Here is a 12806-nt window from a genome sequence, read left to right on the forward strand (position 1 = left end):
CTGGTAATCAAAATTTTCCAAAATTCTAAGCTTGACAGCAAAAAGTATGGTTTCTTCACTTTATGCTTAACTCAAATCTGTGTCCATTTCTTTAAATTTTTATGAAACCTGTCAAACCTTTTTCCATTTACTGGTCAAAGGCTTTCTAGAACTGAATGAAAAATTCAGAAGTCTGATTTCCTTAATGTCATATAAAACAGAAACACATAGATTATATTTATGTATCAAAAAGAAAAAAAAAAATGACACAAAATTAAGCATTGGTTCAGATGGCCTACAAGATCATAAAATATACTGTCATTCAGAAAAACTTACATTTCCAATGATGTATGGATGACCATTAGGACAACCTGAAATAAACCACACCATCAATGACATCTAGGCTGGAAGTAAATAACTAGAGTAGCAGCACACTTTGGACAATCTTTACTGTACAACAATTGTATATTGTATAGACTACATAAGTATATCTTTGTTATAACCCAAACACAGATCTGATCAAACATTAGAGGAAAAAGGCACTGCCTTTATAGAAAGATCAAACACAATGTGATCAATATCATCAGATGCTAATTAAGCTAGGCCTCTGAGTCATCAAAAAAAAAAGAAAAAAATTGATTGCAAAACATGCATGGTATTGTTTCCAATGATTAGTTAGGAATTGGATGATCTGGTCCAATTAACTGTTCTCTTAGCTGAAATTTGGTATGATTTCAGTCTGTTTTGTATTGTTCCATGTTTTCATATGTTCCATAAAATTCATTCTGATTTGCTCACAATAAATCACAGGATTTTCTTTATCTAACTTTATTCTGATAATTTACGATAAATCACAGGATTTTCTTTGTCAAACTTCATTCTGGTAACTTACGATAAATCACAGGATTTTCTTTATCTAACTTTATTCTGATAATTTACGATAAATCACAGGATTTTCTTTATCTAACTTTATTATGGTAATTTACACGACAAATCACAGGATTTTCTTTATCTAACTTTATTCTGATAATTTACGATAAATCACAGGATTTTCTTTATCTAACTTTATTATGGTAATTTACACGACAAATCACAGGATTTTCTTTATCTAACTTTATTCTGATAATTTACGATAAATCACAGGATTTTCTTTATCTAACTTTATTATGGTAATTTACACGATAAATCACAGGATTTTCTTTATCTAACTTTATTCTGATAATTTACGATAAATCACAGGATTTTCTTTATCTAACTTTATTCTGATAATTTACGATAAATCACAGGATTTTCTTTATCTAACTTTATTATGGTAATTTACACGACAAATCACAGGATTTTCTTTATCTAACTTTATTCTGATAATTTACGATAAATCACAGGATTTTCTTTATCTAACTTTATTATGGTAATTTACACGATAAATCACAGGATTTTCTTTATCTAACTTTATTCTGGTTATTTACGATAAATCACAGGATTTTCTTTATCTAACTCTATTCTGGTAATTTACGATAAATCGCAGGATTTTCTTCATCAAATCTTTTTCTGATTACTTACGATAAATCACAGGATTTTCAGCACCTGTTTGATCCCTGGCTGCTAACAGAGCCTCCTTAATTTGTGTCATATCATCCTGGGGCATTGTGGGTAAAAAGGACCTCTGAAAAAATCAAAGAGAAGCATTTAACAGTAATTTGATACTTCTACAAGATTTATACCAAATCACATCTTTGACTCTCTGTTAAGAAAAAAGAGAACTGTGGCACAGGAGGTGATGGGTGAGGACAGGGAAAGTAATGCAATGCTAGAGAAATAGTCCTGTTTTATTGTGTTGAAAATACAGTTATGGTGGAAATGGTAATGAGTAAAAAATGTCAAGAGGAAAACAGTGCTATATATTTTAATGACACAGATTTGTTGAAAACTGAAAGAGGAAATCTCTGGACACGATTAAAATACTGAAAACAATACAAAGTAATAGCTTATATAACAGTATTGGTAACTCATATTGTTGTTTTTAAGAACACAATTTCATGCTGTGGTTTTAAAGCATACCAATTTTCCGAGAAATTGGTTAAACACTAAGGAAGAAGATATCTGGACTGGACATGGTACAAAAGACCAATGTGCCTTAATGGTCATCTGACCACATCAACAAACCATACAAAGAGAAGATGATTTATTTATTACATAAACAGGAGGTCCATATGTGAGCAGTAGAAATCTAACACTAACAAAATAAAACTTATGTTACAAATCCTACAAAGAAGTGTGTGTAAATTCCAGTAATCACCTAATTTCCAGTAACTGGCCTTACCCTTGGCCCCTTGGGGACTAAAAAACTTCAATTATATAAATTATGATTGTCTTCTACCAATAATGTTTCAGGCTAAATTTGGTTGAAATAAAATCTGCACAGGCATATGAGAGGCAACAAGAGATCCCAGAGGGATCTTGGCAATTTAAATACTAAACAACAGCATTCTATCATGAAATTTGGTCAAACTAAACCAACGATCAATTATGTTTATACTTGTTTGAAAGTCTAGGTTAAGGTCAGTGCTGCTTTATATATAGAAAATATTCAGTTTAAACATGCAGTGACTTAATTTTGTCATGGGTTTTGGTCAAACGTTATACTGCAATGTTCTGTAATGACTATATAAGGGAGTTGAGAGAAGGGGTTAGGTGTGATGTGGTGTACATGTTCTGTGATAACTATACTACAGGAGTTGAGAGAAGGGGTTAGGTGTGATGTGGTGTACATGTTCTGTGATAACTATACTACAGGAGTTGAGAGAAGGGATTAGGTGTGATGTGGTGTACATGTTCTGTGATAACTATACTACAGGAGTTGAGAGAAGGGGTTAGGTGTGATGTGGTGTACATGTTCTGTGATAACTATACTACAGGAGTTGAGAGAAGGGGTTAGGTGTGATGTGGTGTACATGTTCTGTGATAACTATACTACAGGAGTTGAGAGACGGGATTAGGTGTGATGTGGTGTACATGTTCTGTGATAACTATACTACAGGAGTTGAGAGAAGGGGTTAGGTGTGATGTGGTGTACATGTTCTGTGATAACTATACTACAGGAGTTGAGAGAAGGGGTTAGGTGTGATGTGGTGTACATACCGCCATATTTTGTGGTAGGAGGGCCAGTGTTATCAAAGGCTGAAGCAGACTTTTGTCATCTGGAATCTGTAAGAAGGTGATTCCTGCATGAACAAGCAGACAGGCAATGCTCTGGTCCTTCAATGCCATGCCTTGATGGATGTTCAAATGTTGACATCGTTGCCAGATAGTGTTTCTAAACAAAGCTTTCAGGAGGTTTCCCTGAAGAACATCAAACAAAAGGTGTAAATATATTTTCCATCTTAATGACCTATAAGGATGAAAGACAACACCATACGTTATTAAGAACAGAAAGGATCAAATGTAACATTGAAACATTTTAAGCACTTAGTAACAAGAAAAGGTCATGAAAAAATGCATTTACCTGTGCTTGAAATAAGGGATGGCTCAACAAGGCGTCAAGGAGCTGTTCATACATCTGTAATCACAGTACACCTCAAATGTGTCAGAGAACAAAATCCAAGAACAATGTTTATTGTACAAAAGAGCTTTTCCGAAATCAATTTCAAATGTATATTATGCCCCTGTATGTAAGAAGAAACAGCTGTATAGATATGTGAGGGTTATTGGTAAATGTTATTTGGAAGTAATCATCAATTGACAGTCATTATCTCCCTTTGTGACATACACTATACACTTAAGAAACAGATTCTAACAGGATAAACAATCTAGGAGGTGATGAAAATGGAACAACCCGCTAATCATCTATAAACTTAGATAATCAAATCTCAAACCTGTGGCTGTGTTTTCCTCTTGTCTTCTGGGTAAACGTTGGACATAGTGATTTCTCTGTACACTGCCAAAAGTAGAGTCACTCTCTTTTTCCAGTCCTCATTTCTCAAATCCTTCAAAACAAGCAAAACATGCTTACAGTTAGTGTTGCATACAATATTCGTCCCCTGCTGTTAATTAGATTTTCAAAGCAAGAAAGACCTTGATAGCAATAAACAGATGTTTTATTTCAACAATTGAAAGTCTTCCCTCCAACAACCAGTGTCTTGACAGGAAGGATGCAAAAACCAAAATATTAGAAAAAAACCCAACTTAATATGCAATCCCTCGTGTTTCATACTGTATGAAGTATTAATTAGGTTAGTCATCTCTAATGCAATTAAGTGGTTATCTGGGACACAAATTAAAACACTGACATTTCAGAAAGGATCCTGCTTTGTGTATGACCTTTAATAGCAAATTTCACCATTCTAGTGAAAACATGTAAAATTTGATCTTGACTTTCAACACAGTGATCTTGAACAATGATCAGTTGACTACTGGTGTTATTCTTATAAACTTTGTTTCCCACATCTTTGATGCAGGCCCCTAAAAATGGTGAAGAATTTCTTGTAGTGAGTGACCTTCACAGTCTTTACAGTTGACCTTTTGACCCTTACCTCAATCCAACCCTATAGATTTTGTAAGGATATTAGATTGCAACCAAGTCGTTCAATCCTTTTTGAAGCTATCATCTGGAAACCAAAATTTGGCAAAAAAATATTAATTTTTAGCAACAGTGGCCTTTGTAGCTGATCTTTTGACCTGAAACTATATCCAACTCTGTATTGTCTCATAACCTTTCATTAAATGAAATTTCATTAAAATCCATCCATCTTTTCTGAAGTTATCGTCAACAAACAGACAGAAGGACGTTGTGACAGACAGACCAAGGGACACCTAGACGGACGCTTGGATGGAGGGACTGACAAACAGACCGACAAAAACAGATGGACAGATAGACAGACACAAAACAGACAGAATAGACATTAAATCTTAAACATATTTCTCCAAACCAACCAAGTCTCTTTATGTTGGTAGGTGAAATGAATAATGTCTTAAATTGGTTAAACAAGTTTATCTGTACTAACATCATACATTGACAATATCTCAAGAAACATATGCTAAATAAATTAAATCTACCATCAGTATACATACAGACACATTCAGACACAGTCACATTCTTCTTCAGAAGTAAATATCAATCCATACATACACAATGATACCTACCTCCTGCTGTAGTAGCAGGTTGTGAGGATCACAATCAGACAGTTGATACCTACCTCCTGCTGTAGTGGGAGGTTGTGAGGATCACAATCAGACAGTTGATACCTACCTCCTGCTGTAGTGGGAGGTTGTGAGGATCACAATCAGACAGTTGATACCTACCTCCTGCTGTAGTGGCAGGTTGTGAGGATCACAATCAGACAGTTGATACCTACCTCCTGCTGTAGTGGCAGGTTGTGAGGATCACAATCAGACAGTTGATACCTACCTCCTGCTGTAGGAGCAGGTTGTGAGGATCACAATCAGACAGTTGATACCTACCTCCTGCTGTAGTGGGAGGTTGTGAGGATCACAATCAGACAGTTGATACCTACCTCCTGCTGTAGGACCTCCTGCTGTAGTGGGCAGGTTATGAGGATCACAATCAGACAGTTGATACCTACCTCCTGCTGTAGTGGGAGGTTGTGAGGATCACAATCAGACAGTTGATACCTACCTCCTGCTGTAGTAGGAGGTTGTGAGGATCACAATAAGACAGTTGATACCTACCTCCTGCTGTAGTAGCAGGTTGTGAGGATCACAATCAGACAGTTGATACCTACCTCCAGCTGTAGTGGCAGGTTGTGAGGATCACAATAAGACAGTTGATACCTACCTCCTGCTGTAGTAGCAGGTTGTGAGGATCACAATAAGACAGTTGATACCTACCTCCTGCTGTAGTGGCAGGTTGTGAGGATCACAATCAGACAGTTGATACCTACCTCCTGCTGTAGTAGCAGGTTGTGAGGATCACAATCAGACAGTTGATACCTACCTCCTGCTGTAGTGGGAGGTTGTGAGGATCACAATCAGACAGTTGATACCTCCCTCCTGCTGTAGTGGGAGGTTGTGAGGATCACAATCAGACAGTTGATACCTACCTCTTGCTGTAGTAGCAGGTTGTGGGGATCACAATAAGACAGTTGATACCTACCTACAGCTGTAGTAGCAGGTTGTGGGGATCACAATCAGACAGTTGATACCTACCTCCTGCTGTAGTGGCAGGTTGTGAGGATCACAATCAGACAGTTGATACCTACCTCCTGCTGTAGTGGCAGGTTGTGAGGATCACAATCAGACAGTTGATACCTACCTCCTGCTGTAGTGGGAGGTTTTGAGGATCACAATCAGACAGTTGATACCTACCTCCTGCTGTAGTGGGAGGTTGTGAGGATCACAATCAGACAGTTGATACCTACCTCCTGCTGTAGTGGCAGGTTGTGAGGATCACAATCAGACAGTTGATACCTACCTCCTGCTGTAGTGGGAGGTTGTGAGGATCACAATCAGACAGTTGATACCTACCTCCTGCTGTAGTGGGAGGTTGTGAGGATCACAATCAGACAGTTGATACCTACCTCCTGCTGTAGTGGGAGGTTGTGAGGATCACAATCAGACAGTTGATACCTACCTCCTGCTGTAGTGGCAGGTTGTGAGGATCACAATCAGACAGTTGATACCTACCTCCAGCTGTTGTATGAGATTGTCAGGATGATGTCCGGACAGTTGACACCTACCTCCAGCTGTTGTAAGAGATTGTCAGGATGATGTCCGGACAGTTGACACCTACCTCCAGCTGTTGTAAAAGATTGGCAGGATCCTGTCCCAGTAAACATTGAGTGACCATCTCGCGACATGTGATGTACTGCTCCCCACATACTACATATAGGTCTGTACACTCCAGTGCCTACACAATAAATCATTAAAAGATAATTATTGATAACTTCACATTCCTTCAAATCTTGAATAACTTTAGTTGAAACAATATTTATAAAAAAATGATGCATATAAAATTTAGTTCTGTTGGTACTAATTACACACCTCCTCTCTATCCAGATTTAGCAACTGTAGCCATCGACGCATGTTCTCATCTCCAGACCTCAACACTGTCTGATAACTGTCCCGTCCATAGCAACGACATAGCTGCTTGATAAAGAATATGCTGAAAGAAAGACTTTAAAAGTCACAACAGAATCTTTCTTCAGTAACAGCCAGTGTCTAAATTGGTTGTGATGGAATTTAGAATTAGGAAGATTCAACAAATCTATGTAATTTGAATATTTGTATTCTAAACAAGAGGACCCATGGGCCTGAATTCTCACCTGTTCAGTAGTTTAACTAGAGGCCAAGAGCTGAACAGTCATCTGGATTCTAAATGCTGCCATTTTTGTCATTGAAACATATCATCTCATCAACAATGTAAACTGACTTGAACTACATTGTACATGTAATTCCAAAGTCAAACAAGTATAACATTAACTGCCAGTAATAATTCTAACAATGAATAATTTAAGACAGAAATGGAATTATTTTCAAAAATTGAAGTTTATTATACCAATCCCCAGTGTTTAATGCGAGACCCTGAGGTCATGGAATTCACAATTTGAGCAAAGCTCCTAAGACTCATCCACCAATGCAGAGAATCTAATGCAAACATAACTGTACCCTGAAAATAAGACTTCTTAAAATGGAGTCCTAGAAGGTCAGCCAGGGACAAACAGTTATCCTCTACAAATAATTGTAATCAAGTTTGAAATATGTCCAATGGAAATTATGCACAAAATTGTAATTTTCCTCAGGCCCTTGGGAGTTAGGGAGCATATAATTCAAATTTTTGCTTCGTTAGATTAGATGTTTTTGAAAAGAAGTTGAAAAAGTCTATTGTTTATGGATAGATGAAAGATAATGTGCAGTGTCAGACAAAAGGTAACAAGTAGCCACGCTACATCACTCACCAGGCTAATGTAACTATTCAGCAATTTAATTAAGAATTTCAAGCATTACAAACAATATCTGAAATAATTTGCCTATTAGGTCCTGCCCTTGTGATCAAACAGAGGTCAGATTCACTATTCATAAATAATGCTTCAGACCGAACTTGGACAATAGTCTTGTATGGAAGAAGAATCGACTTTTAAGAACTTACATTTCCTCAATTGGGCCCACCCTTTCCACCCTATCGGGCCGGGAATGTAACGTTTATACAGAACTTCTGACCAAATTTGGGCAATATCCATTTATTCTTGTAGGAGGAGTAAGACGTTAAATTTTCCATTTTGGGCTTCGCCCCTTAGGCCCCTGGGAACATAGAAGCAGTCCTTACACAAAATTTGTTCCCCTTCACACAAGAGTACTTTAGACCAATTTGGGTGATATCTAACCATTCCTAATAGAGGAGTAGGATTTAAAGGAATTTGCTCTATTTCCCCTCTTTGGCCCCGCCTCTCAGGCCCCGCCTCTCAGGCCCCGCCTCTCAGGCCCCAGAGGGCAGGAATCCACTGTTTATACACAACTGATCCCCCTTCACCAAAGAATACTTCAGTCTAAATTTCAGAAACATCTATTTATTCGTACAGGAAAAGTAGGATTTTAAAGAATTTATTCTTTTTCCCTTATTGGGCCTGCCCCTCCCACACAAGGGGGACAAATCTTTTTGAGATTGAAACATAATTATCTGCTGTGTTATTGAAAGTGGATCAAGGTCATTTTTGGAACAAATTTGGTAGCCCTTCATCCAAACATGCTACTGGCCAAACATCATAATCTTGGGCTGAAAGGTGAAGATCTGAGGTGTTTGGAACCACACTTCCTACCAGTGATAGTTTGTATTTCTCAGAAAGTTGACGAAATGAAAACGGAAACAGAAAACCATCAAAATGAGGTTGTGTCCTCTGGAAAGACCCTACTGCTCTAAATGACAAGTGGCGTTATATATGTTCAGTGATATAGCCACCAGTTACTACAAGGAGAACCTGCTTCAAAATGACCCTGAGTGTTCATTGGGTGATAAATTCAGCAACAAATAAACTTGACCATGCTTATCCTGTGATAAGCACTGATCAAGCTGACCCATACATAGTGCTATACAATAGACTTTTCCATACTTCATCCTCTGACTTTGAGTCAAAGATCACAAGGTGAGAAAACTATCAAAGAGTTTTGATGAAAAATTATGAAAAAAGTGGCATTACCAAGGCCAGTCAAAGTTACATTCTTCACAAAGTTTAGCTGCAGCTTTCATCATCTGTTTATGATTTTTCTTCATCTTGATGGATCTGTCCACAAAGATTTTCTGTACATACTTGGCTACCACACTCAGTGCAAACCGTGTCTCTGCCAGGGTGTAGAGTTTAACAACATCCAGGCCTTCTTTGGCAATATAGTTCTGAGAATTTTCCAAAAATCTTGTAGCCATGTGTACTTCCTTGTTTTCTGGTGTCTCACTTTTGGAAACATCTTGGTGGTAAACATCCTAAATATAACAACAATCAATCAATAGCTCTAAATTATACTGACAGAGAGAATGGTTACAGTTAGTTCACTCATGGGAGAAACTTCATTACTTCACAACTCTAAATTATACTGACAAACTCTAAATTATACTGACAGAGAAAGAGGTACAGTTACATCAATTGTGAGAGAGACAGTTCATAAAATATATTTCAGTTCTATGTATATTTCAGCACTGGTCATATTCAGACATCTACTAGACTAACAATAACACAATGTAGGATAAGGAGACTTATCTCAACACATTGGAGAACAGGAGACACAGTTTAGTTGTCACGGGTTTGTTTAGACGACTGTACTTACCTTAACACACTGGAGTACAGGAGACAAAGTGCAGTTGTCACTGTTTGGTTTGACAATTAGATTTACCTCAACACATTGGAGAACAGGAGACAGAGTGCAGTTGTCACTGGTTTGTTTTGACAATTTGATTTACCTCAACACACTGGAGTACAGGAGACAGTGCAGTTGTCACTGGTTTGTTTTGACGACTAGACTTACCTTAACACATTGGAGAACAGGAGACACAGTTTAGTTGTCACTGGTTTGTTTTGACAATTAGATTTACCTCAACACATTGGAGAACAGGAGACAGAGTGCAGTTGTCACTGGTTTGTTTTGACAATTAGATTTACCTCAACACATTGGAGAACAGGAGACACAGTTTAGTTGTCACTGGTTTGTTTTGACGACTAGACTTACCTCAACACACTGGAGTACAGGAGACAGAGTGCAGTTGTCACTGGTTTGTTTTGACAATTTGATTTACCTCAACACACTGGAGTACAGGAGACAGTGCAGTTGTCACTGGTTTGTTTTGACGACTAGACTTACCTTAACACATTGGAGAACAGGAGACACAGTTTAGTTGTCACTGGTTTGTTTTGACAATTAGATTTACCTCAACACATTGGAGAACAGGAGACAGTGCAGTTGTCACTGGTTTGTTTTGACAATTAGATTTACCTCAACACATTGGAGAACAGGAGACACAGTTTAGTTGTCACTGGTTTGTTTTGACGACTAGACTTACCTCAACACACTGGAGTACAGGAGACAGTGCAGTTGTCACTGGTTTGTTTTGACGACTAGACTTACCTCAACACACTGGAGTACAGGAGACAGTGCAGTTGTCACTGGTTTGTTTTGACGACTAGACTTACCTCAACACATTGGAGAACAGGAGACACAGTTTAGTTGTCACTGGTTTGTTTTGACGACTAGACTTACCTCAACACATTGGAGAACAGGAGACACAGTTTAGTTGTCACTGGTTTGTTTTGACGACTAGACTTACCTCAACACATTGGAGTACAGGAGACACAGTTTAGTTGTCACTGGTTTGTTTTGACGACTAGACTTACCTTAACACGTGAAACCAGGAGACACAGTTTAGTTGTCACTGGTTTGTTTTGACGACTAGACTTACCTTAACACATTGGAGTGAAACCAGTTGTCACTGGTTTGGAGACACAGTCAACACAGAGTTGTCACTGGTTTGACGACTAGACTTTACCCTTAGAAAACAGATTTTGTCACTGGTTTGTTTTTAGACTTTACCTCAACACTATAGAAAGACAGGTTTACCTTTCAGACAGACTTTACAATATAGAAAGACAGATTTTACCCTATTAGACAGACTTTACCTATAAGTAAACAGACTTTACCCGTTAGAAAGACAGATTTTATTCTATCAGACAGACTTTACCCTATAGAAAGACAGATTTTACCCTATCAGACAGACTTTACCCTATAGAAAGACAGATTTTATCCTATCAGACAGACTTTAAACCATTATAGGAGGCACAGATTTTACCCAAGAAAGACAGATCTTCTTTGTTTTGTAAACAGACTTTACCCTATAGAAAGACAAATTTTATCCTATTAGGCAGACTTTACAATATAGAAAGACAGATTTTACCCTATTAGACAGACTTTACCTATAAGTAAACAGACTTTACCCGTTAGAAAGACATATTTTATTCTATCAGATAGACTTTACCCTTTTAGACTGACTTTACCTATCAGTAAACAGATTTTACCCTATAGAAAGACAGATTTTATTCTATCAGACAGACTTTACCCTATAGAAAGACAGATTTTATTCTATCAGACAGACTTTACCCTATAGAAAGACAGATTTTAGACAGACTTTACCCTTAGAAAGACAGATTTTACCCTATCAGACAGACTTTACCTATAGAAAACAGACTTTACTATAGACAGACTTTACCCTATAGAAAGACAGATTTTACCCTTTTAGACTGACTTTACCTTTCAGTAAACAGACTTTACCTTTAAAAAGACAGATTTTATCCTATCAGACAGACTTTACCTATAAGTAAACAGACTTTACCCTATAGAAAGACAGATTTTATTCTATCAGACAGACTTTACCCTATAGAAAGACAGATTTTACCCTTTTAGACTGACTTTACCTTTCAGTAAACAGACTTTACCCTATAGAAAGACAGATTTTACCCTATCAGACAGACTTTACCTTTCAGTAAACAGACTTTACCCTATAGAAAGACAGATTTTACCCTATCAGATAGACTTTACCTTTCAGTAAACAGACTTTACCCTATAGAAAGACAGATTTTACCCTATCAGACAGACTTTACCTTATAGAAAGACAGATTTTTTACCCTTTATATAAGAAAGACAGATTTTATCCTATCAGACAGACTTTACAATATAGAAAGATAGATTTTACCCTATTAGACAGACTTAACAATAGAAAAAGACAGATTTTACCCTATTAGACAGACTTTACCCTATAGAAAGACAGATTTTATTCTATCAGACAGACTTTACCCTATAGAAAGACAGATTTTACCCTATCAGACAGACTTTACCCTATAGAAAGACAGATTTTATCCTATCAGACAGACTTTACCTATAAGTAAACAGACTTTACCCGTTAGAAAGACAAATTTTATCCTATTAGGCAGACTTTACAATATAGAAAGACAGATTTTACCCTATTAGACAGACTTTATCAGACAGACTTTACCCTATAGAAAGACAGATTTTACCCTATCAGACAGACTTTACCTATCAGTAAACAGACTTTACCCTATAGAAAGACAGATTTTACCCTATCAGACAGACTTTACCTATAAGTAAACAGACTTTACCCTATAGAAAGACAGATTTTACCTATCAGTAAACAGACTTTACCCTATAGAAAGACAGATTTTACCCAGTAAACAGACTTTACCCTATAGAAAGACAGATTTTACCCTTCAGACAGACTTTACCTATCAGTAAACAGACTTTACCCTATAGAAAGACAGATTTTTTACCCTTTACCTTTAGTAAACAGAACTATAGAAAGACAGATTTTACCTATATCAGAC

At 37.1% G+C, this 12806-nt stretch overlaps 1 protein-coding gene across 1 annotated transcript in view; it reads right to left on the reverse strand.

Annotated features, from left to right (window-relative positions):
• LOC132565195 (E3 ubiquitin-protein ligase RNF213-like) overlaps nucleotides 1–12806 on the reverse strand; it is an 86308-nt gene that overhangs the window by 38538 nt on the left and 34964 nt on the right. The window contains exons 19-27 of the mRNA XM_060229825.1: nucleotides 10147–10186; nucleotides 9126–9406; nucleotides 6976–7096; nucleotides 6725–6841; nucleotides 3852–3962; nucleotides 3482–3535; nucleotides 3118–3318; nucleotides 1540–1642; nucleotides 316–350 (exon numbers count right to left, since the gene is read on the reverse strand). Coding sequence (XP_060085808.1) covers nucleotides 316–350; nucleotides 1540–1642; nucleotides 3118–3318; nucleotides 3482–3535; nucleotides 3852–3962; nucleotides 6725–6841; nucleotides 6976–7096; nucleotides 9126–9406; nucleotides 10147–10186 — 1063 coding nt within the window. The remainder of the gene's footprint in view (nucleotides 1–315; nucleotides 351–1539; nucleotides 1643–3117; nucleotides 3319–3481; nucleotides 3536–3851; nucleotides 3963–6724; nucleotides 6842–6975; nucleotides 7097–9125; nucleotides 9407–10146; nucleotides 10187–12806) is intronic.

The sequence above is a fragment of the Ylistrum balloti genome, unplaced genomic scaffold (genome assembly GCF_031769215.1).
Source record: "Ylistrum balloti isolate Yb309-2 unplaced genomic scaffold, AGI_CSIRO_Ybal_v1 Utg369700, whole genome shotgun sequence".
Classification (NCBI taxonomy): Eukaryota; Metazoa; Mollusca; class Bivalvia; order Pectinida; family Pectinidae; genus Ylistrum; species Ylistrum balloti.